Source organism: Temnothorax curvispinosus, unplaced genomic scaffold (genome assembly GCF_003070985.1).
Source record: "Temnothorax curvispinosus isolate PA1 unplaced genomic scaffold, ASM307098v1 QBEX01005011.1, whole genome shotgun sequence".
Lineage (NCBI taxonomy): Eukaryota > Metazoa > Arthropoda > Insecta > Hymenoptera > Formicidae > Temnothorax > Temnothorax curvispinosus.
The window spans coordinates 1989196-2015454 of record NW_020214791.1 but is presented as its reverse complement, the minus strand read 5'-3'; the positions used below and the strand labels follow the sequence as shown (position 1 = coordinate 2015454).

The 26259-nt window shown below is 38.8% G+C and overlaps 3 protein-coding genes across 13 annotated transcripts in view; 1 reads left to right on the top strand and 2 right to left on the bottom strand.

The window, feature by feature from the left end:
• Positions 1 to 2573: 2573 nt before the first annotated feature.
• On the bottom strand, positions 2574 to 10574 carry LOC112454344 (serine/threonine-protein kinase Tao). Of its 5 annotated transcripts, none has more exons than XM_025015674.1 (12): positions 9955 to 10574; positions 7737 to 8174; positions 7270 to 7618; positions 6737 to 6912; positions 6444 to 6606; positions 5960 to 6309; positions 5464 to 5709; positions 5149 to 5376; positions 4647 to 4886; positions 4274 to 4531; positions 3925 to 4181; positions 2574 to 3779 (listed from the first exon to the last, which is right to left on the bottom strand). In XM_025015674.1, the coding sequence occupies exons 2-12, from the start codon at positions 8040 to 8042 to the stop codon at positions 3659 to 3661; spliced, it is 2694 nt and encodes an 897-aa protein (XP_024871442.1). In that variant the 5' UTR covers positions 8043 to 8174; positions 9955 to 10574; the 3' UTR covers positions 2574 to 3658. The 5 variants fall into 5 exon arrangements, with proteins under 5 accessions (XP_024871442.1, XP_024871438.1, XP_024871439.1 ...); XM_025015670.1 differs by having other exon boundaries at positions 3659 to 3779; positions 7737 to 8170; XM_025015671.1 differs by having other exon boundaries at positions 3659 to 3779; positions 10074 to 10574.
• Positions 10575 to 10919: 345 nt separating this feature from the next.
• Positions 10920 to 13889, bottom strand: LOC112454327 (vacuolar protein sorting-associated protein 33A-like). Its single transcript, XM_025015639.1, has 8 exons — positions 13690 to 13889; positions 13406 to 13602; positions 12506 to 12993; positions 12272 to 12392; positions 12054 to 12214; positions 11404 to 11949; positions 11198 to 11320; positions 10920 to 11094 (listed from the first exon to the last, which is right to left on the bottom strand). The coding sequence occupies exons 1-8, from the start codon at positions 13786 to 13788 to the stop codon at positions 11006 to 11008; spliced, it is 1824 nt and encodes a 607-aa protein (XP_024871407.1). The 5' UTR covers positions 13789 to 13889; the 3' UTR covers positions 10920 to 11005.
• A 4020-nt stretch (positions 13890 to 17909) lies between these two features.
• The window catches only part of LOC112454356, a 127727-nt gene continuing 119377 nt past the window's right edge, over positions 17910 to 26259 (top strand). For 3 of the 7 annotated variants that reach the window (XM_025015694.1, XM_025015692.1, XM_025015688.1), the window contains exons 1-2: positions 17910 to 18316; positions 22006 to 24414. In XM_025015694.1, the coding sequence (XP_024871462.1) occupies positions 24265 to 24414 (150 nt within the window). In that variant the 5' untranslated portion in view covers positions 17910 to 18316; positions 22006 to 24264. Of the gene's footprint in view, positions 18496 to 21835; positions 24415 to 26115; positions 26214 to 26259 lie in introns of those variants that run through there. The other 4 variants (XM_025015690.1, XM_025015691.1, XM_025015689.1 and 1 more) reach the window with 4 other exon arrangements.

Sequence of the window (26259 nt, the reverse complement as noted above, 5' to 3'; positions counted from 1 at the left end):
CGAGCTCGTCAAATAATCACAAGCATAATTTGATAATATGACATTTGATATGCTATGCCTATGATTAATTGTCTAGCTTACCAGTTATCACATTCCAAAGTTAACTGATAGTTAGCCACGCGCGCGTTTTTTGGAAAATTTTTATAAATCTCTCTCTCCCTCTCTCTCTCTCTCTCTCACTAAATACTAGATATCATAATCAAAATTCCATATCGCAATTTTATGTAAAGCGAATAAATATTTACAAAACTCTAGCAACATCGACAATTAATTTCCTAAATTGGGTATTCAGCAAGTTATAGTGATTACACAGACTATGGTCGAGAATAATTTTTTTGTTACATACATACAACTTAACTCAGAGACACAACTCGTGCTATAATTAAAAGTGCATATAAAACTTAACAATTTTTTTTTATATAAAACCTCCCCAATGAAGGTAGGTTTGAAATCTAAAACTTTAATAATCGCAATTGTTTAATTAGTTACTTATAATAACAGAAAGACGTATTATATAACATATTAAATTAGTCTAAACAGTTTTCCTATACCACACATCTTATGTAATTTAGAGTCCGGTTTGTTAGCACGAACAATCTCTGTTAGTCTGCTGTGCTTAAAATTGATTATAGTAATTACTTTCGGACATCTCTCCCTAATAAGAACCTAAGGAAGAATTTTTATGTATCTTCATACACACATGGATGTCATCTTACTGTCTTTTCCATAATGAGTCGTTACATCTCGATTACTATGTATACTATGCGTCTGTATTTACATATTATAATGGGGAACGTTTCAAGTTGATTGTGACAGTTTTCCGTATCGTACATCTTGGAACATATAACCATGACAACAATTGTATTGTTCGTGTTTCACTACAATCACTCATATCACTATAATTGAACACACTTTTAGATATTCGTTCGATGCATGCTAGTCGCTTATAATTTTCGCGTCAGAATTTCATGAAGGATTAAAAAAAAGACACATATTTATATGTATAATATATATAACGAAAATTGGAATGTACAATGCTATATTGCCATTGTGACACGAATGACAAAACGTTTACTATGTGAATGTCGTTTAAAGCTTTTCACTTTTGTTTAAACGTATAAATTATTATGAAGAAGAAAGATCTATGAGCTTACGAAATAAAATGCAATATTTTTGGTCATGCCCCTCAATCTGTATTATAATTATTTACTTTTACCTCTTCTAAAACTAAATAAACATTTTTACTTTAATTTACGTGAAGAATCTCAAGCTATAAGCGTAAAATAAAATTATAGAACATTAGTTCTTTCTTTTTGTAATATACGCATTAATTAATATAATACAAGTATTTGATTGGCTTTCTCAATTATCGCTTACAAGTATTTCATGGTGACATGTTTTACTGCTCTCCACATACATATACATATATAATATATATATTATATAAATACATACATATATATATATTATACACATATATATTAGAACGAAATTAGATTATAATTTAATTGTAAAAATTTACTTTTTTTTACGATAACGATGAAATGCTTTATACAATAAAACTTACTGACATTCCATAATCCAAAAATAAATGGACTGTATGCATTGCTAAGTATTAACTACATAATATAGTAGCACCTGCTTAAAAGTGTTATCATTAATGGAAATACACTTTCTCAGTACGCAGTTTTTGAATTTAATACGAAACGAGACGATTTGTTTTTCGTTGATTTTACAAGAAAGTGTTAAGTTATCATACAACGGAACATTATTTAGGAGGAACAACAGTCACAATCATTTGGATATAGATTTTATATGTATAATGGTTTCGTGACATATAAAATAAAAATATATGAAAAAAAGTGGGAAAAAAACGAAACATGTACATTTTGATGTAAAAGTATAATATTGGGATGTGTACTGGATGAAATTTTGAATGTACTTATAGTATGTGATACAATATAAATACATATAATGAAGCAATGGATCGAAAAGTAAATTTTAAATTCTTATAAGCAGATGTGAAGGAACAAACGTTCGTTGTACATTTGTTCAAAATTGTAAAATGCAAATAATTGATATAATTGAAACATTGCAAAAAGTGAATATTTTTTAGAATTTACATACCAAATTAAAATAAATTACCATAACTATCAATATAAAAGCATAGAGCATTTAGGGAATGCATCAATAATATCAATTTGTCTTATTTAAGATTGTCTATTATTTAAGGTATCTGTATCGTAATTTTAAAATCAATCTGCGTGATTATTTCTCTTCATTAAATATCATATTCAACGTATAAATACTTTTAACTCGATTGAGATTTAATGCTGTATGAATAAAGACACGGAAGTGAAAAGGAAATATATAATGTGAGATATTAAATAACTAGTCTTATAACTGAAAATAAGTTTGTTTAATAATGGCGCAGAAAATATTTAGATCAATAAAAAAAAAAAAAGTTACGTGTTAGCAAGAATTTTCCATTAAAAAGTAAATATTTAACTCTTTGTTAAAACAATGCATAAATTAATATATCACATAAATAATTTTTACATGTTATTAGTTTTATATGTAAACTATATATTTAGAAGATATCCAAGATACAACGTTAAAGAATCTTATAGCAGGAAACTTGAAAGGAATTGAAAAGTAAATACCAATTGTTTCTAATTCTCAACAATAATTTTATTACCAATTAAATTTGTCATACTGAGATATAAGAGATGGAAAGTAAAGAGGCAATAAAAGGATAACTTGTTGTATCCTGAATCTAAATCTTTTTTTGAGAAATGCACGTTTGATTACTGATATTTATACTTATAAAAGAAAAGATAGTTCTGCTAAATTTATTAGAATAGTACTTACAATTCTCCATTATAACTTTTTATTACTTTAAACAAAATATGTATATAATTAAAATCTTGAAATATACGTAAAAAATATACTAACGTGCGCGCGATGCTCAATTATCACGAAGAACTTCAAAGTTCATCATGAAAGCAACGTAAAAATCAGAACACCACACTGAGAAAGCTATCTCAGATTTATCTGAAGTCTTAGGGGAAAAAGAATAAAATATATATTAATTCGAGCATTATAATTATCGTACTGTTACTTTTATTATATTTGTAACATATTAATAAATAAATGTCTCTAAATTTTTTTTCTGTGGTATAGGGCGTGTATAAAATTCTTTATTCTCTATGCTGACATCGTCTGACCTATGTATATTAAGATTCTCTAATGGATATTAGAAATGAGATTAATGCTTTAAAGACTTTCTTTTATCTCTATCTGCATCTCAGAAATATTTGGTTACGTTTAATAAATATTACAATGTTGCAAAAAGCATCTAAATTCTTCTTCAATATGAAGCTCTCTTTCTCTTTCTTTTCTGGTAAATTGTGTTGTTATATCTGGACGATTAAAAAATACATGCCTAGGACAATTTCAGTCCAATACACATTCCCAACCTTAACAAATCTTTCAGGTTCGGTTCAATGCACGCAACGAGCCAACCCTTGTTATATTTGTAAGTCATTGAATTGTTATACGTCGGTAGACTCGTCATGTACATACTTACTACAGGCAGACACACATACATATACATATACACATACATATATATGTATACGTATATTAATGATTAAAATTAAAGACTATTAGGGGGGAAGGACGTGGAGCTATTACTGTGAGCCAGACTTAACATGGAGCCGCTAAGGCTTTCATCGTCCGGATAAGATTCTTTCGATGCCTCAGCTATCGCCAGAGCACTGCAATAATGTGAAAAATACTATAAAATTATAATGCACAATACATGACAATGATTGCGTCTGGTAAATATAACAATATTCCTTGCACAAAAAAAAACTGAAAAAAACTCTGTACTGTATATTATACTTTCTGCTCGTCACATACCTGAATCCTATTCTTGCACTTTCCTCATCAAATTGTTGCAGTTCCCGTTCTTGCCTTTCATGAAGCAAGCGTATACGTTCACTACGTTCACGAAGGAATTCCTGAGTTTCTAATTCCATTTTTTGTTCAAGCAAAGCTCGTCTAACAGATACACGATCTTCCAACTCGCGACGTTCCCTATTCCTCTGCGCCTCGGCTTGCATCTTATTTTTTGATTGGTATGCCATTAGAATTTCTAATTCATAATTTAATCTTTCCTGCAAAATTAATTTAATATTTCATTAATATCATATAATGATAAGGCTGTACATTACAATACACAATAATATATATCTTTATCGTATCGAACCTTAAGATTATGGCATTCTACTTCTTGTGACTCATCTAGCCGTATACTCTGCTTTTGGAGCATTTCAGCGATACTTTGCTCATATTGATCACCTAAAAGTGCCAATTTGCGCCTTTGTTCTTCCTTTAACTTCTTAATGACCGCTTTTTGCTCATCCTTAGCAGTTGATTGTAGGGTTTGAGCTTTCAATGCTTTATATTGTCGTGTTTGTATTTTACAAGTTTCTCTAAACTGTTTACGAATTTGCATTTCCTTTTGCTAAAATTATAAAATTTATTCGTCAATACAATATCAAATAGACAGAGAAAAACATTTATAAATCAATGTTTTACAATGTTTTAATCAATACCTACTGCTACATATTGTTATTTACCTTGAGACTCTTCGGTTGTTGCTTAAGTTCTAACGCATGCTTTTTACGTAGATCACGTTCGGCTCTTTGCATATAATCCTGCTGATTACTCAGTTCCGTTGAATGCTGTCGATGTACTTGATCCTCACGAAGTGCGTGTACCGCTCTTTGTTGTCTATATTCTAATTCTTGCGTCTTTTCATGATGTCGCAGAAGCATAGCATGTGCTTGCTCCAACTGCTGTTGCCGTTTATTCAACTCCTGTTTAATAAATATATTCAATGCAAAATTCACATTCAATAAAAGTTAAAAATGTTAATAAGAATTAAGTGTTGGATCTCGGAATTAATACCAGGGAAAAAGTATAAATTACAATCAAATTATCTTTTTATATTAATTGTTAGGAATATTGACTCGTATAGTATCAAAAAATAAAGAAATACGACGTAGAAAAGATTTTTGAGAAAATATGCAATAATTCAGTAATAAAAAAACTTTTTAATATATGCATTATGATACGAACTTCACGAAGAAGCTCCTGCTCCAAACTGTGGAAGATGAGTAACTTTTTTCTACGGAATTTTCGAATTTCAAGATCCAAGTATTCTCGTTGTCCTCTAGCAAGCCGTTGTTCTTCTTGCGCTTCCATTTGTCTCAAATTGTCTTTTTGACTTTGAAGTGTAGCATCTCGTTGCCTCTTTGGAGTTACCTCATCCTGAGAGAGTTCTTTTTTCCATCTTTCTTTATAAGCCTATATAAATAAAGTTGTATAAAAATATAAAATTAAATGTGTTAAAATTTTATATATCTCGATAAATTATTTTATGCCGAAACTTACTTTGTACTCTCTTTTCTGTTGAGCTTCTAGAGCTTTACGGTCAGCCTCCTGTCTACTTGTTATCTCTTTATTAAGTTTCTTCTCAGCATTTTGATTTTGTTTTAACTTGCGTTCCAGCTCTTGTAGATGTCTGAGCTGCAATTTCTCGAGATCCTTACTAAACTGTTGCAACAGAGTTTCATACTCTTTATCCAACAGCTGTTTATGTGATTCCATTTCCATCTTGCAGCGTTCCTCCAATTTCACCTGTGAAAGAAAAGGAGAAATATTATATCGTGAATATTAAATTTGAAAGTTTTATCACAATCATTAATAACTACTGCTTATAGAGATTAAAAAAATCTCTTTATTTAAATACAAATATTTTAAAGCAATTAAATCATTTAGCGCATAAAATTTTAGTTCTTTTAAGTATACAAGTTTTGAAATGTATCATAATCAAGTTATTTCTCTGCAATATAATCTATAATATTAGGTAGAATATTTAATTTCTTACCAAAGCACCTTGGTGCTCCCTTCTCATTCGTTTATATCCACTCATTTGTTCATGCATCTCTTCTTGCATATGTTCTTTTTGTTGCTTCGTAACAATTGAAGTTGTCCTAATTGTTGCAAAATTATTGGCACCGTGTTCAAGAAGATTGGCAGTGACACCACCTGCTGAGACCTTATGCCGATTTCTGACAGATCCCGAAGAGTAGTCATTACCATCAGCATTCGGCAGCGGCAGGCTATTGGTGGAGGAACTTTGAGAGCTTGCTGAGACGCCCATCGAGTGAATTGAGTGTTCTGAGGTAATTGAATTGCTTTTGCTACTATCACCACCTGTTTGTTCATCAGGAGTATCTGTAAGTGATTACAGTTTTCAAGATTCAGAGCTATCAGTAAAGAAAATTTAATTAGCATACTCAAGAGAAAGATACGTAAAAATAGTAAGTTCACTAATTGTAAGTGTTGATAGATAATTGACGTTAACATACCGTCAGCGTCACCAACTGTGCTCTCAGTCTCGCATGCGTCGATCATCAAGATTTTCTTCATTTTACGATAATTCAAATTATCTAATTCCCGGACAGCAGCTTTCGTTCTCTGTATCAAATCTATCAAAACTTGAGGAGAACGTGGTCTCGTGACAAATTGATGCTGTAAAATTGAAAGCCTATAAGAGAACAACTAGACTACTACTAACATACTACATACAACGTAATAAAAAAAAAAAAGAGAGAAAAGATACGGATGTAAAGTGTCGCTGATATACATAAGGACAACTCACTGATAACAGTTTCCCGGATGTTGGTCTCTCAATTGGACTCTTTGTGAGACACACCTCGACAAAATGCCGAAAAACATCAGTCCAATCTGGCGAATTTAACGTTGGAGTGTCGTTTTGTGCAATATGATACAAGGCGCTCATTGCATTCATATTAAAATAAGGTGGCTTTCTTTCCGCTATAATCAATAATATAAATAATGTAAGTTTTGTGTTTAAGCTAGAATAAATAATAATTATGATATAACTCTTGCTTTGATAAAACAGAAAACTTAAGTTATTAATTAAATTACAGAATTTTGAAAAATTAGATTAATATCTTACAATATCTCGAATAATTATTTTGTTACTTTGTTGAACATGACACAAAATAAATTATCATAAATTCAGATTCTGAATAATAATTGTGCAAATTTTAACATGGTAACAGTTATTTTAAATCATTGATATGCAAAAGATACTGATGCTTATATGCAATAGGTTTTTATACACAATATATTATATTCAATAATACATTAAATATTAAATACACGTACCTAATTCGATGCAAGTTATTCCTAATGACCATACGTCAACCTTGCCATCATATTGCCCCTCGTCCATAGCCAATATAACTTCTGGTGCCATCCAGTACGGAGTCCCTACGAAGCTATTGGCTGGACATTTTATACTCGCGGACCCAAAATCAGCTAATTTGACTGTACCGTTCTCAGTAAGTAGGATATTTCCAGCTTTCACATCACGATGGATTCTCCCGAGGGAGTGAAGATAGTGCAAGCCGCGCAATACACCTTCGCATATTGCAGCTATCTCCTCTTCCTTCAGTGGTCTTTTATGTACTTCGATAATGTCTGATGCGGAGCCAAGACAATATTCCATCACCAACTGCAAAACGACACGCAACGGCACGGTTTTAATATCGTTTATAAAAGGCTACTTTAAAAGATGTAAAATATTGACAAATTGACTGAACAGATATAAAAATTCGGTGTATCGCACATACCCAGGCAGTGTGGTCCCTGAGATAGCAACCCTTATACTCTATAGTGTTAGGATGATTAAGTTGCCTAAGAAATCGAATTTCCTTTAAAATGTCCTGCCACTTTTCCACCGTTTGCTTCCCCAGGTAAGACATTTTCTTGATGGCAACAATTTCTTTGGTAACCAGGCATCGGGCATAGTAAACAGCCCCGAAACTGCCATGCCCGATCTCGCGCAGATCCTCAAATATTTTCTCCGGATCATTTTTCTCAAATAATTCGGCAATCTCTGGGTCCTTTAAACTACCAGGCCTTGCAACAGCTGGCATAGTCGAGTTGTTGATAATTAGATGCCCGAGGCCTAGTCCAGATACCTTGCCCTGTTATCTTTAGATTCCTTGCCCGAACCGTCTGTTTTTATTGAATCCTCTGTCAGTCCATTCCCAAATTTAACATTCTATCTATAAAAGAAATATGTTTTAGATGCAGATATTTTGAGCTAGGTAAAATTTAAAGTTACAGCAATTAATGTACAATCGCACCGTCATAATTCTCATCTCAAATTTTAATAAAGACTTTAATAAAGAATTTACATGTTTTATTATTTGCAAATCATATTAACCAGTTACCATATACACGCAGCTAATTAAGAATGACTTTTCAGCAAAAATAAGTAAACTCTCAAATAAATAATTGACTTAAAAATTTCATTAATTTATAGCATCACCATTAATCTTTGCCTAGTTAGATAAATGGTGTACGTAGTGCTACGAATTAACCAGATCATCATTCAGTTACAAAACAATATATTCAATTGTGTCTTCCTAAAAATTTCCTCTCAAGAGATCTCGATAAGTCTTCCAGTTTGACTACAGTCTCACGCTAAAGATTATTTCGAAAACACAGTTTTCCTATCTACTTATGCTCTCGAATTTCGATGTACGTTTCGCAATTAAATCTCCCGTGAAATTTTCAACTTTGAGCTCATGAAAAGAGTCCACGTCTCTCTTTAACTTCTCGGGAGAGAGACCGCTCGTGTATTAGAAGTCGGAGGCACCTTCCTCCGAGCCGGATGCACCTCGCGCGTGCTTTACGAGCATAAGGACGGAAGTGCACACTGAACGGCAGCACGGCGGGTCGAAAAATGCAAAAAGCACAATAACAAACGTTTACTACGCTCGGCCCATTGTCCGAGCCCGGTCGTCGTCGTCGTCGTCGTTGTTTCCGTTTTTTATCTCGTCCGCGGGAGCGAGAATCTAAATGCGATTTCCCCCGTGGTCGCGATGGCGAGAAGGGCGAGGAGGAAAACACGTAACGGCTCAAACGACACAGAAATAGGCACGTTCTTCCCGTAGGAGCGACGAGAACGAGAACCGCCGCACTCCCGTCATTGTTGTCGCGTTAGTCACGTTACTCGCCGCGGCCTCGAGTGGCTGTGACACTAGTGTGTATCATCGAGGAGGCCGTCCTCTCGGCGGAGAGGAGGAGACTATCCGCGGTCGTCGTTTCTGTCGCGCGACAGGACCGGATCAGCAACGAGAAAGAGAGAAAGAGAGAATGAGAGGAAAGGGGAGAGGGGCTCGAGAGGCAAAATTCGGCAGGGCGCGCACGAGAGAGAGAATTATCGACGCGCGGCGCCGAGGGGGAAGTATCCTTAACCGCGAGCCACCTCCGGGCCCCGAGAGAGCGCGATCCTTCGATCTCGCGAGAGATCAGTGGCGACGCGACGTCAGGAAATTCGCTCGCAAAGAGGGGAAAAGGGAAATTTGCGGGCAGACCGGACGATAGCGATGACGACGACGACGACGAAGACGACGACGAGAAAATTCACAGGAGGTGGAGAAATGCGGGCGTAAGGAGGGTTGGGTCCTCGGCGCTCGTCGGCCCGATCGGGCCCCCTACCCCACCTCTTCCCGTCGCCGTCCTCGTCCGCCGTTCGCCTCGCGCTCCACCACACCTCCCCCCATCCGCGTCGCGGTGCAACGCTGCACCGTCGACGTCGACGACGACGACGAAAACATGCACCTCGCGTTATAGCGCGCGCGTCACGACTCACGACGGCCGGTCCCGTCCGTCCATCCGTCTGATCCGTTCATCCGCCCGTCCGAGTCCGTTCGGGTGGCGGCGCGACATCGCGCGGTCTCACGCGCCGCGACCCCGCGGCGGGTGGAAGTCCCGCTGGGTTCGCCCAGGGCAGGGCCACGGTTCGGGCTAAAAAAGGGCCGAGAAAATCGTATTCACCTCCAAAATGGCGAGGGAGCGGGCGGGGAAAGCATGCGCCTCGCAGGCTCCGTGTGTGTATGCGCTCTCCTCAGGCGGAGGTGGCGGCGGAGGAGGAGGAGCAGCTCTCTTTCCTGTACCTGGCCGCCGATCCCGTGGGCATAATTAAGCGCCCAACGATCCCTCGGGCGAGCCCGTTGCTGATTCGTGAGAATCGTGCGCCGCGCCCCGGAACAATACACGCCTCCTCGTCGCCGTGCCGTCGTCGCCGTCGTCGTCGTTGCCGTATACGCACGTCACGCACGCTCCTATACACACACGTATACACACATACTCACACACTCTCCTCTCTTTCGCGTGAGCACGCGCGCGCGCGCGAGAGAGAGAGAGCACTCCACTCTCGCGAGACAGCGACCGACGATGGGTCCACACCGTACCTAGGGTCCACGGACGACCGCAGGGACCGTGCGCGAGGATTCCTCCACCTGCGACTCACGTCCGATTTCACTCGTCCCGCTTCGTACCGTACTTGCACCGTATACACCGTACACACCACACGGCACACACCAGGCGCGAGAGCCAGCGAGAGCTCTCAGAGCCGTCCGTTCGCGATGGCGGTAGCGCTCTACGCCGGTCACGTTGCGAACTAACCTCCTGGCGGTTGTGTCGCGCTGCCTTATCGCGGTGCGATTATACATCGAACGATTTTTCCCACTTATCGATCGACGAAAAGCTCGAGCAGAGAGATTTTTAAACCGTATTGTACTAATAATACTAATAAATGCTTAAATCGCGCGTATTGTATCACGACAAATTTTGTAATATAAATAGAAAAGTTCTTATTATGTATTCGCCTATTGCAGCAATGTATTTTCATGTATATGCATATATGTACAAAATGCATAAATTAACATCTATAAATGTTAAAAAATTCTTATTTTTTAAGAGTTATATATATATATAGTTGGATGAATATAAAATAAATAGAGAAGAAATATATTTACAGTTTTTCGTTATCACAAAAAAATTTAAATATTCTATTTCGGTATTTTTAATTAAAGCAGTTTTCTTTTCACGTGCGTTCCAAATCTTCCATCAAAGAAGTGAGAAACGTGTCGCCATTGATTAACCTAGTAGTTCCCACGACGAACTCGACATTTACTACAAGAAAATTTGTATTATGTTTGCGTCATATTTATATTCCATAAATCTTTACTTATTGATTTGTGCAGACAAGTACTTCGTAATCTATTATGACACTTACAGTCTTCTTGTTGCGATAGAAACCGGAGAGCAGATATCTCGGCGAAAGTGCATCCTCCGATAAAAAATACTAGAATTAATTTTGGTGGTTCCGAACTAGAATCTTCGCTGGTAATAGAATTTCCTGAAATAAATATTTATTTTTTGTAGAAAATAAAAAAAATTTTAAACAAGCTATAAATAAACCAAGATTTAGTCTTAACTTACGTCTTACTGATGAGGATACATTGTACGGGACGCTGCTTATGGTAGGTCCTGGTAATAATCCCATCACGTCGTTCAATCCTTGCCATCCGTTTAGTTGTACCAGTTGCTCCGCTAGTCTCACGCTCAGCGGTGCATATATGGAATGTACGTAACTGATATCTTTCGGTGCTATTTCACTCTCGTCCTCGACAGTGAGCCTCAATGCTTTTCTTAAAACTGCGTATTGTCGCACTGACTGCTGTTGCTTCAATAATCCAGCCTTTTCCAGATTTAATATAGTTGGCAAATGTTGGAATCCATAAGTGTGAATTATTTCTCTCTTATAGTAATCTAGCAGTTTTGGTTTTAGACCGGAGTTTGTCAACGATTGTATGCAAAGGAGACGTAGAACTTTGAGTAACGGTTGTTGCTGCGCTATCATATCTTCGATGTACGCATTTGGCTTGTCCGTGTCGATACAGTTTAACAGTTCTTGCTCGACTTGCAACGATTCCAAGAAGTTGCTCGAGTCGGTTACCTCTTTTATCATCTCGGCGATTGTGGTGTCTAGTTAAAGAGAAATTACGATAAATTATTAAAACAAGACCAAAAATAATAAATATCGCGAAAGAATTGGAACATGAATCCGTATACATGTATTTATTACTTACGTCTTGCTAAAGATTGCTTTGTTGCTAGCATATGTGGTAATCTCGCAACAAACTGTTTAATTTCTTGCACGCTCTTGTCGCCGTGTCTCTCGTCAAACTGTGATGAAATTACTTTAGCTTTCTTACTAAGAACTGGGCCAACACCATTGAAATTTTTATCTCTGCAAGAGTAAAATGTCGTAAAGAATTGTCAGAAAGAATTTTACGTAGTTACGTACCTGATCTCAGCAAAAAGTTCTTCTCCTGAATTTAATATGATTTGTTCCTTATCGTTTAGAGACATTGATGTGGGAGAATCGTCAGAATCATGGAATTTTCTTGCAGGTAATTGCACAGTATCTAAAATAAAAAAGATACTTCTGTCACTACGCCACGTATCGTATACACATTAAAAGTATATGTTATAAAATTGCAATTTTAAAATATAAAAAATATATAAGACCGATACTTACTGTACTTTATTCCGTATATTTCGTCGATTAACCCTTCATATGTCAACTGCGTAACTAGAGGCGAGAGTAAATCTACAGATCGATCCAGTAATAATAAGTGTTCAATGGCAACGGAGCCCGAGACCGGGAGTGATTTGTTATCTTCCTCTTCTCTATTTAGCCTTTCCAGCAATTCCCAAACCTTGCTGGCAGCTGGTCCCCTTCCCGTGACTTTCGAGATTTTCCCGTACAATTTTTGCAAGCCTTGTATGGCCTGCGCGACTTGATACAGGCAAGTGGGATCGTTTTCCAAGTGGAACTCCTTGAAGGATCCGCTCAGTTCCATCGATAGCAGATCGTTGTCAAACGGAAAGAGATCACATTTAAATTCTTCTATCAGCGTGAAGCTGCCAAAGACACCGCGATTCTGGAGCTTCTTTTGACAAAGTAGACTCTTGCGTGGCACAAAGAACAAGTGAAATTCTTTACGCGGCCTCTTGCCCTCTTCTCTGTAAACACATGAATAAATATATTTTTAAATATTTTTAAAAATATACAATTTATGTTAGGATTATAATAAAATTTAAAAGTAGCAGTATTGTTTCATATCCGTATCAATACGCAATTTTGACTTTATTATTTGCACATGACTTTCTTTTGGATTCCTTTGTTAATATCATTGAATATATAACTTGTCTACAATAGCCGCAAAAGTATGCAGTAAGACGTAAGCAGTAAACTATTAACTAATGAGATTTTTTTCAATTCAAGAATAATCAACTGTAGTTGGTCAATAGCTTACTGCTTATGTTTTACTCAGTCTTACTGCATACTCTTACGGCTATTGTAGAAGAGCCATTAGGCCCATTAGATACATTAAAATCACATATGTATCTGGTGACATATTCGCTGTATACCTACCCATGAACATTCTCGGCAATCAGATCCATGAGCTCTAACTGCGGCCTCGAGATGAATATGACATTACTAATGTTAGGCGGTATTGTCAAGGTTCCACCGTACAGCGGGTACATCTTCACAACACCGTACTCTTCTAGCAAATTGTACTTGGCGACAAGACCGATCGGTCCGGCCAACGACTGATCCCATATAATAGCCTGTGCAAAAGTGAAAAGAAGAACATAAGAACGTGTGAATTTGTAATTAAAGAATTGATTCCTTGAGAAGAGGTTAGGTCGAAGTACCTTTGGGCCATCGCACTTCTCCAGCAGACAAAGCAGTCGCTTTCTCGCCTGTTCCTGAACAAGCCCGACGTTCAGCCTACCTCCCGCTAGATACGACATAATAGCTCTGTAAAATTTTACAATGCATCGACTGTACGTAACATTTTATCAGACGACCGAGACTGCTTGATTGGATACACTGTCACTGTGACACGACGACGTCGACGACACACTGACACAATGGATATAGTGATAGTGATGCAACGACGGAGCAAAAAAAAAATTTCATATTCCAACGGTGGCGCAAAAAAATGTTATATCACAATAGCGGTAAAAAAATTTATATCCCAACAATGGCGAAAAAAAAAAAATTATATCCCAACAGTGGTGCAAAGAAAAAATTTTATACCCTAATGGTATATAGCACAAAAAAGGAATTTTATACGATTTATACCCCAACGACAAAAGAAAAAAAATTTCATAATTCAAGTGCGGCGAGAAAAAAATAATCTATATTTCAATTAATTGCCGAGAGCTGGTGCCCTCTCGACAAATATTGCGGCCGGTTATAAATAAAGGCGATTTCGATCAAATTATGATTCGACTTATGTACCTACATTTCTACCAATGTAGATTATTCTCGGTTTAACTTACTTTTATCTTTTTCTAATTCTTAGAACTAGAAAAAGATAAAAAGTTGCCAAGTACAAAGTACAATTTGCTAAAAGAGTCGGTGTCGAGAAGATGTATCCACTGTACGGTGGAACCTTGAAAAAGTTAATCTGCATTGGTAGAAATGGACATTAATCATGGATTAATTTATTAATTAATATCTTATGAAATACTGTTTTGTTAACATGAATAGAATTATTAATTTCTGCTGTCTATTATGTGGAAAAAGGACGAAATTATGACGAATTGTGTAATCAAAAATCTTGCTTTAAGCAATTGTTGCTGATTAAATTAATCGCCGCTTAAATTAACTGGAGTTGGCCTAAATAAATAAGTTTTGAATTTTAGAGTTTGCTGTATAAATATTATTTCGCGTTTTTTTATTCAGATTCAGACCGTATCGAATAACCGCGGTGATTGGTTCGCTGCCTCGACAGTTTCGATATCTCGAAAGTCGCGATAACGCTTCTCGATAACTTTCTCAAGTCGTCAGTCGTCACCCCAGCAGTCGAAGGACACGCCGCGATGGGGGATCACGCACTACGCATACGCAGGATCACGTTCAAATCGTATATCGAATCGTGTATTTTTCACGAATGTACGTCATTATTCGCCGTATCGAGCCCGTCTTGGGAATCGGGTGGCAAAAGAAAGAAGAAAAAGGAGAAGACACGAATAATGTTATCGCCTAAAAGCGAATCTCTGGCGCGAAAAGTTCCCGCGAGTGTCTCATCGTAAAGTATCGGACAGTGTTCGTCGTAGCGCGTCAAAGATGGCGTACAACCGTCATCGCCGTGATTTTGACATCGACGATCCGCTTCCGTGCGCCCGAAATCGATCGAGACTCTCCTCGTCCGAAATGCATCGAAAGTGCAATTCAACATTGTCATTAGGTATATATATGTACATATATGCATATCTTTGTTCTAGCAGCCGCGCCGATTATGTAATATGCGTTTTAGAATATTTCAAATTTCACTTTTGCATCGAACAGCAGCTCCGTTCGTTTCAATCACACTTTTTTTATTTATTTCCTTGGCTCTTTTTTTTTAACGGGTAAAGCCACTCATTTCGTATGATGCAATTGAAATGAATTCTATTAATAGGCCTAATTACAGCGTGAAATTAGTTAATGCGATTGCATATCGGGTTAAATTTGCGTGCTACATATTTAAATATTCGCGTATCATGGAGAGTCTGCTGGGCATTCGATGATGATAATGATACTATATATAGAAATGTTGTAATACTTTTTAACATATTATTCTTAAGCCTTAATTGTGTTCGCGATGCTGGAAATCACTCATCCGAGATCTCGGACGGAGAAAGAATTAACCAATCGCATTCGGCAATTGGTCAATTGCCGAATTATTTAAATACGATTGGCGAATTTTTTCTCCGTCCGCGATCTCGGAGCGATTTCCAGTATCGTGGACACAAGGTTTTTATAAAAAAATTAAATTATTACCAACAGTCACGATATACGCGAATATTCAGACACGAAGCATGCGCTCCGAACATGCACCCCCTAGCAATATACATGCGCATCTTCATACGGTATACGCCATTAATGATCCCGCCATTAATGCGCGCGCGGGTGCGTACTTCGAGAATCGTGAATCTCGTGACGTCGCGCGTCGTTCTCCGACCGATAGATTTCGCCGTCGGCGCCGTCGCTGTCAATCATCGATACGAATCACGGCGGATTGCGGATCGCGTATCGCTCTGAAATCCGGTAACGCATTTTTTTCGGGGAATTATCGCGCGAGCGCCTCGTAAAGTGTCGATACGCCGTCGTAACGCGTTAAACGTCGCGTGTCGGTTGCCGTTACACGCCAATCTCCTGATTGCAGCGATCAGCGTCCGTGCGCGTGGAACAGCATGGAATCGACCGAGATCCGGACTCTTCGTCCTGCTACCCCTGCTCCTGCTACTCCTGCTTCGTCGGCGGCACGCTATTCTCTCGCCGAGATGCGTCACGAGCGCGATGAGCGCGGGATTATTGCAAGGTAAGTGCACGCATCGTCTTTTTTCTATATATAACAATTCATTGCGTCGAAAAAGCAGACGGTTGTTAGACTGTGAGAGAAGTACCTACTGTTTACAAATCTCGCAGCGTTTTGTATGCATCGACGAGATGCTAAAAGCCAGGGTTAATTTGCGGTAAATTTCGAGATTACATCTACATGGATTGCTCACGTATTGTTTACATTATGTTTACATGAACTTTTTCCATGTAGACAATATAAATTGAATTATTATAAATTATTGTAAATTGAATAATTTATTGATTGACTTATTAATTTCTTTAAATTATATTTTTGCACAGTCAAAAATAAAAATAAAAAGTAGTTTTAAACTAGGCTATTTAGAGGCATTTCAGTTATAATTTCTTTATTAATTATATCTACAGTGACATAAAAATAAAATTTTAAATAAAATAAATTTCCTATATTTCTGAAAAAATATAAATGTTTGACGATCTATAGATACTGCTTGTTTACATTATGATACGTAAAACATAATTTACACTGTATACACATGTAGATGTAGATCATTATATTTTACGCGTAACCGCCCAATTCTGGCTAAAACTCATAATTACGATATAAAGACTATAATTAATTTCGAAACTATTTTTACTCTTTAAAACACTCGGATAATAAGGAGTAATATTGGAGTAATTGGAATATTAAATAGATAATAATTTAATATTTACCCGTATTAAATAAAAATTTAAGAGAAGATTAGAAAAATAAATTTATTTGTAAAATTCTCTTGCCCACGGAAATGAGACATGGGTCGGTTAATTTTAAAAAAGTTAATTTTAATTATTGATTTAATTTCGTCACACACCCTCCCTTTTTCACACATATTTAAAATAATTATACATTTGTATTGATTCTTTCTGAAAAACAGCTATGCGTTTAGATCTCGTTAGATCTCGAGAATTTTCCGGAAAAATTTACCGGATCAATGTAAGTACACTTTATTTTTACAACAAAAATTTACTGCTATAGAAATTGGTACGAGAGAGAGAGAGAGTAATATGAATAATTCTGCATATATGTACAATAAATCGATAAAATTAGGTATAGGTACAGTTTATTGTTGCGCTTATTTTTCTGGATGATTATTTATCTCTTCGCGTTTTCTCGGTTCGCGACGCGCGATATCCGGAGGATTGTTATCGGTTTGTATCAGATCAGGGCCGAGTGCGTACCTATTTCTGTGTCTGTAGCGCACTGTGTCAGCGTTCCGGAGACTGCGCAGCATTCCGCGCGGATAAACGAGGACCACGCAGGGGGCTACGGGGAGAGGATGCGAATAGGGGAGGCACTATGGTTTTTAATCCGCGGATGTAACGGCGGTGGGGACGGCCCTCTCCTTCCGCCGATACGACTCCATTCCCTGTACCGACGTTCTCATCCACCCCTTCTCGACTCGGCTCGGTTGCTTTCCACCCCACCGTCTTCTTCCCCCGTCGCCCCAGCACCCCACCACCGTCGTCGATCCTCCCGCCACGTCGTCCGTCGTCCCGACGTCCTCTCTCTAACACCCTCCGTGCTACTCGCCAGGCGGGGGTCGCTACCGGTCTCCTAGTGACTTTCGTCGTCGGGGGTCGCGTGACACGTGCGTGAGAGAATACCGGTCTCGTTCCCGGTCCCGGTCCCGATTTCGACCCGGCACGACGATCGAGTGGTTCCACGTCGGCGTCGCGACCGCGTGAGATCGGCGAGAGATTGATCGGTGACAGTGGTTGGCGATCCACCGAAGTCGCGGTTTCGCGGCAGGTCCGCGAGAGATCGACGATCTCGTGCCGGATGACACTTGGTGATCCGAATCCACGAGTCACAGAAGGACGGCGGGAGATCGGAGATCGCGACACCTGAAACCCGGTGATCCATCGTCATCGGACAGCTCCGTCGTTGATCGTCGCGATTGTGCCGACAGCTGTCGCGGACGACTCCTCGAGGTGGGCTCCTTGAAGATTCGTGCGCGCGTCTCGCTTGAAATGGTTTCCATCCGGGAGTACGGCGGATCCGGTGTCTTGTGGCATCCGTTAAAGATCGGGTATCCTCAAGTAGTCAACGAAGTTTCGAGCAGTTTGCTCCGCGGAGAGCCTTAATGCGGTGTCGACCCCGATACTTCGCCGTAAGTGCGTCGATCGCGGCGATCAGAGAGACGATCCACACGGGCGACGCGACAGTCAATATTTGATCGAATTATACCGCCACTTTGCAGTTTCGTCATTAAAATCCGCTCTGCCGTCACGTAACCAGCTCTCATCCCTGTACTGGTTATCAAAATTATTTCGCGAGTGACATCGTTTTTCTTCAGTCTTCATGAGCGTTTCGCGGAGAGTTACGACAATCCCGTAATCGGAAGTCGTTTTCTCGTCTTGTGTCATTACGGCTTTTATCGTCGTAACGTTCGCGTCGGCGAGCGTTGCTTGACATTTCACCTTCTCTTCGTTTTCTATCCCATCACGATCTATTTGGTTTGTCTCCTCTTTACATTCGTCACTGATATTTGATTATCGGTTGAGGAACTGATAAAACAATTACATTTTTTCTCTCTCTGGTGCACGCAAAGACGATGCCATGACGCACGAACGAAGATATCGCGAAATCAACTTCGCGGTGTCACATCATTAATTCAAAGCGATTTCTCTAAAATAAGGTATCCGCGGCCGGGTGAGTTATAAAAAGCTTTAGATCTAGGAAGCGAAGCGACGTTATAATTGGATCTGGTCCAACAATTTCTCCATTTTAAAACGATACGACGTTGAAAGACTCGTGCAAAGGGGAAGACGATATAATCGCGTAAACCAACATTTAAGGCAACTGCCGTGGAATTGGATCTGTTTTGTGGAAATGTGATCGCAACCAAAAAAAGATATAGGAAAAAAAAGGAGTTTGTAAGAGATTAGCCAGGCTATAATTCCCTTATAGCGCCGTCTTTTTCGTTTTAATTTGACGAAGTTAGAGATGAAAAACAATCTTCGGAGTTCTCATTGTCTTAAGAACGGACTCGGTCCTTAATCGACGTTTCTTCTTCGGCTTCGTTCACTGGAATTGTCATCTTCGTTGACATTGTCGAGTCAATTAAACGTAACAGAATTTTACCTTTAATTATTAATAAAAATTCTTTTTTTTTATCTTTCAGATTAACTTCAACTTCATTATTTTTTAAGTAATTACATTGAAATCACATTCGGCATTAAAGAATTGGAAGTGTTATAAATATTATGTATGCCGAGATTAATTATTATTTCACTGTTTATCGTTGACAATTTTATCTGTATACAATACTTTATATTACTTCCTTTGACACCACGTCATGCATAGCTCAAAGTTCAAAGCGAACAGGACTTGCAGAAATCTTATATTTTCTTTTCCTCGATCAGATATCTCTCCTCAATATGACTCTCATAGGTCTTTCTCAAGCAGCTGCCAATATACTTCATCCTGGTTTCTTTCAAATTCTTTATAATCGTCAACTCGAGTAATCGATAACGCTATTCAACGTGTGTTCGCGTTTATTTTAAAGATGCGAAGATTCTTTTAAATTGAAACGAACGTGCTTGCAAGAAAGTAAAAATTAAACAAAATTAAAAAATTAAAAGAAAAATTGTAAAAGATTTTTTAAATGAGACCTGTCAAAAATGTAAGTTTATATGCACAATATAAAATAGAATACGATATAGGAAGAATAATGCGACGAATTGAATTATAAAGTCTTATTTCATGTAATAGTGACTTTTCTCAACTGGAATGAATTAAATTATAGACATATAAAAGATACATGTAACGATATATTACATATACCTTTTATATGTCTGTAATTTAATTTATTACACTGAGAAAAAAAAAATTGTCAATCCCAAGAAATATTTAGTCCGATGCGTTCAACTAAACATTTTAGTTAGTTAACTAAACATTAGTTGAATTAATTAATTCTTGATTAAAGAAACGAAATAAATTGTTGAAACAACTAATATTTAGTTAACTAACTAAAATGTTTAGTTGAACGTATCGGACTAAATATTTCTTGGGATTAACAATTTTTTTTCTCAGGGTATATAGATTAGTAAGTGCATTTATTAACAAAAAGTTAATTTTAAATTAGTATCTTTAAATAATTATCGTTTTTATACGAATGTATACATGAATATTTTCGGATAGAGTTAGGATAGAGTTAGGACAGAGTCACATTGAAACGTAATTTATCCATTGCTTTGTTCACGGACTGGCGAGAGCTATATATGGAAGAGCATGTACGTTTCTCCATTTGTCGGCTTCGCCAAGCCGAGAACTGTCGTTCAAGAGCATATCGTAGCGGCGAGCGCAATCGCGAGCGTCGAGGTGCGGCTGCACGTCGTCGGTTCGTGCCCGATGCAGTTTATGATAATATTTAATCCGGTTACAGCGAGACGGGTGTACGTGGAGCGCGAGCACACACTCGTCGGAGCTCTCGGACGTGGTGCGGTCGACGCGGCCAGTCGATTATTCCGTTCCGACTGTGTCGTCGTTGACGACGTAATCCAGTTACAGCCCCGAGAGCTAACCAACGCTACGTCAGTTCGCGCCCTGGTCGCTTCGGTTGAGTATTTTTTTTTCACCAGCTCGCACTCGATCGTGGGATACGCGGTCGGACTGGCGCGCGATCAATCTTCCGCGCGAGTGACGCCGCGGAGTGATTTTGTCGCGTGGATTTTAACGCGCCGTGCGTCCGCGTTTTAACACGATTGCTCGCCGACGACGACGGCCACGCTCGTCGACCGATATGTCGTTCATTCATCCGCATTACGCGCCGATGTCATTCATCGATATAGTTTCCTGCGTCGATCGGTAACGCCGCCGTTGCCGCATCCTATCGGTGAACCGTTCTTGGCGATCGCGACGTTGTGCTTGTGCATCCCGTGTGAACCGGAGGAAGTAGAGTCCCTATTCGGGCGATCTAGCCGCAGTTAGCGTCGCGTCGAAACGTAGTTAACGTACTCGTCGAAATGTCTGGCCATCAAAATATCGAAGTTTCCGCGATATTGAATATCGTCCCCTTGTAGCCGGTTGACCATTTCCCTTCGCGGTTACGAAACTGAATTACGAATGCATCTCGTGCATCTCGCGGGAGAGCATTATTCGGAGAATATTATATATATATACGGACATCTAAAGATCATAGGTCGCATGCATGGTCATGCATTATAGATCTAAAGATCGTACTGGTTGGAACATTAAAGCTGTATTCTTCATCAGCTTGCACTCATTGTGTCTTACATTCATCTCGTCTTTTCGCTATATCGTTGTCATATCCTATATAATACGAGATTGAACATCTCGAAGCACAAGACCGTTGCGTACACATTGTGCGTTTATATTATGCGTTTAAAGATACGCGCTTGCGTTATATATACAGATATAGATCTCCGAAGAGCGTAGGTCCAAATATATATCAAAGCTGCTGTGTTAAGTTATCTCTTTGCATAAAGTTGCTTCATTATCGCTCTCCTACCTCGTGGGATAATCCGAGGTACGCGCGGTGTACGATGAAACATTAAGTGCCACGAGCCACAAGCACCACGATCCCCCGTGAACCCCGAAGTGTGTGAGATATCTATAGTTCTGGGTATATTAAAACTTTACTTAATCGCGAGCGCAGCCATCGTTCTCAATTGTCGGACCGTCACGGTGATATTGCAGAATTCAAGAAGTGCCGCTTCACGACGAGCCTCTCAATCTTCTTTCCACGAAGACTTTCATCGTGATTTGTGACAGGGATAATCCGCATTTCGCTTCGACCGAGGAATTAAAGAAAGTTTTCATCTCCAGTTTTGATGGATCTACCAACGACGTCCAACGATAGTTAGAATATAGTCCTTCCCTTGTTTTCATGGTAAAACGTCATCTGTAGAATTGAGCCCGAAGGGGGTAAAAAAAAAAGGACAACAGCTGCGAATAACGTGGAAGACGAGCGATCGAAGGCGAAGGTGGAAGGAATGTACAATACAGGAATACAAGTATCGTTTCGATCGATTGGCTAAGCTGGTGGGACATTTTGCAGCTTCCCCTTCGAGTTCTCTCGAACGATTGATATACATATACACATACACATACGTAACACACATACATACGGATCGTGTAGGCTTCACTCACGAAAATTCGCAGAATCGTGATGCACAAGTGGCAAGAAGCAGTAAACGGTAACGCAAACGATCGTTCCTACAACTGTATGATCTAATCAGCGAATCGGTTGATTGAAGTGGCTCGTTAGATCACGTCCGACGTATTACCAGTTCGAATTGTTCGCGCGAGTGATCACGGAGTGAAGCATCGCGGTATCGAAGGATGGAGAGAAATCGGAGGAACGCGAGGTCGCACAAACGTGGAAGGACAGGATTTGCGTACCCGTGCGTTTCCTCTTGAGAGGCTCCGCGACGTGCCTCCGACCGTATATTCGCGCGTTAAACGCGAGCGCGCCGATTGATCACGAATCAGCAAACAGGGTGCCGTCGGTGATGTTTGCCGAGCGACGGGGAGACGTGCGTAATATAAGTTTGCCAATCAACGCGAGAGAACGAGAACGCGGAACGTGCGAGCGCATATCTCGCGAGAACGAATTCCCAAGTCACCAGATAACGTCTATCGATTGGAAATATATCGTCGCACCGTCGAAAATTAACGGAACACCCACTAAATGTGTATCGAAAATCGAAAGATATCCGTCACACGAAAGGGGATGAAAAGTTTATCCTGTCGGCTTTTATTCAATCGTATATCTTACACTTTTTAATCGAGTATCCGATCGGATAATTCGGGCATTGTGCGGAAATCTCACGGGAGAGAGAGAGAGAGAGAGAAAGAGAAAGAGAAAGAGGGAGAGAGAGTGTCACGATGGAGAAGTGACTGTATCGGAGGGCCGAGTGCTGAATTAGAAGTCAAGGGAGATCGACGAAGTGGAAGCGAGGATCGATCAGTCGACGTGTGAGATTCGACCAAACGGCAAAGGGAATTCTGGGATCACGGTGGTCAATCGTTGCGATCGATCGAGCTTTAAAACGTCGCGGAACGAGCCGAGTGCGACGTGTCGAGAGGAGGCACCGAAGAGCGAACGAGAGCTGCCCGGAAGGACCATCAGCGGGAAAAGAGGAAGACGCGGAGGCGGGAGGTCACGTACACTTGTATTTTTTGCCCTCGCGGGAAATCAGCGACCGAGGAGCGGAGCTGTCAAGAGTACAAAGGATAGCGAAACAACGTTGTCGTTCTTTACCACGGTGGGCCGACAAATTGATAACGAGTCGATCGTTATATCACGCCCTACGGAAACGAGATTCGTTTGAGCAGGAAGGGGGAAAGGGCGCGTCTAGGAGTGTGTTCTTTAAAACGATTCGCGAAAATCGTAAAAGCTTCTCCCGGCATTCACTGATGCTCGTTTTAACTGCATGCCAGAGAATTATTTTCAAGCTTCATATGGCAAATCTACCGGCGTGTTTCTCTGCGCCGCTCGCTGCTGATCAAAAGAACGGCTCGGTCGTAGCACGAAGAAAAGAGCGGAGAAACTAGAAGCGTAAAGACGTTGTGCGGTTTTCCGATAGAAAATCGTGGCCCGCCGTGAGACAATTCCAAAAATTCTCTTCAGACAAGGTAGCCGAGAAACGAATTTCGAGAACAGATCGAGGAGCAGTGAACGAAAGTAACGGCAACACGAATGTCACGAGAAAGCATATAATTCAACGAAGTTTTATCCTTTTCTCCCCGCTTCTCTCTTTCACTCCTCGGGAACTTTTGGCGCGGCAATTTATCCTATCCGCGCGCCGCCCTTCACGGTGGCTTAAAGATATCACGAGGGATCCAAGATGTGCCTCGGCCTCTCCCGCGAGATTATCAGGAGTATCAGAACCTTTATCGGGAACAGGGAGAAATGAAGTTATCAGTGTCGGCTTACACAGCTCAGGCTAGTGCTCACAAGAATCTCTGTAGCTATCAGCAACAGCGGAGCTACGGGGCCACGAATCAGGCGTCCTCGGCCCGGACCCCCTCAGACCTCGCGACGGTCCTTCCTGGCCTCAAGGTTCGTATGCAATTTCTCATTATACGGAGTTTTCTTAATCGGTGTATCATAAGATAACAGTGCTTGAAATTTCATTTTTGGCCATATAAAATTTTTAGTAATTTTTACCACCCTTATTTATTACGATTAAAAAAATTTAATGCGAGATATGTCTCCCACGTAATAATATATTTTATCTATATATTCTTTGATCAATTTGCGTGGGCTTGATTGTTCTTTTTCTAACATAATATACGATATAATTGAGTGAATAGTAAAATAGGTGGTGACGAAGTCTTACTACGATTATACGTTACACTTCGCTTCTTTTACTTCTCCGTTAATGTGAGCTGTGATGCATGCACATTGTGCATGAATAGTTTAAAGCTATATAGATACAGGGTGTTCGAAAACCATATTGAATATTGTTCCACTATTGTCAATTTTGAGGTTTTCAATTGTTGATTTTTTTTAAACAAAAATATCAAAAGAAATCATCACTTACGGTACTTTTCTTAGATTTGTAACATTACGTGTTTTTGTAATTACATTTTAAATTAAGTTTCTGGGGAAGTAAAATCTGTTTGAATTAAAAATGTGATTTTGTTATTTATTGTGCAATTTAGTTTGCTGATAGCAATTTGTTAATTATTTTCAATCATTAATTATTCGAAAACAACATTTTTATTTAATAAAAATTTTTAAAATTCAATTCAAAAGATTTTAAACTTGTTACAGAATCTAAATATAATCTAAAAGAAAAATCCAATGAGATATTTTTTGCAATAATGCAATATTTTACGCTAATAAATACAATTTTCGATAATTGTACGACACTCTATATAACGTTCGTACGTACTTTTACGTACAATTCACAGACAGAGTTTGCCATATTCGCTGGAAACTATAGTGAAACGTTAGATGTATTACATTATGGTAGATTTAATCTCTGGTTAATTGCTGAAATTTCGCGAGCTAATTTAACCAGCAGTTCAGTTTCAATTAGTACTAATTGTTGTTAGAGCAACGGAATATTTTGATTCAACAGATGATTGAATTTAATTGCTAGTCAGAAATTAATCAATGACTATCAGTTTTAATTAAAGGATGTATTTTATTTGGACAGTATTATGTAAAAATGAGTTAACTAAAAATGTACCAAGTAGTTTTGAGTAAACTTAAAGTTTAATAAGCCACGAAAAATAATAGAGGTTTAATCAACAATTCAAATGCATCCTTTTAAAGTATAAGAATTATATGATATTTTTGTTTTATCTTAAAATGCTAACATAATTAACAAAATTTAATTTATATATACATATATACAAAGAGAAGAATAATAGCTTTTTATGCTATATTTTTATACTTGTAACACTAAGAAATATTTATCCTGTAATAAATGACAAATGTGAGAAAAGATAAGATAGATATAAATGTCTAAAACACAAAGCGTGCTTTCAACAAATAAAATAATGAAAAAACGCGCATTCTTACACTAAATATCTTACTCTTATTCTTAGATAACATATTTTATCTCAATATTGAATGTTGTCTCAATCATCTCCTCAAAATCTAGAATGTCGTCAGGTCGAGTGATTGCATAATCGATTCTCTTCAAAATTTCTCTTAAGTTGACTCATCTCTGCATATAGTACCGTCCACTTTACGACGTTGTCCAATTGCGTGGTATAAATTCATATTGTTTCTTCTATGTGAATGCAGCTCTGAATGTCGCAACGTAGGGGTGAGAACGCGCGGTCGAAAAAACGGCGCAGTAGAAAATGTCGAAAAGACAGCCGGTGGTTCGTATCTCGCTTCCCGTAAGTGTCATCATCAGTATTTTTTTGAGGAAAAGTTATATTGTGC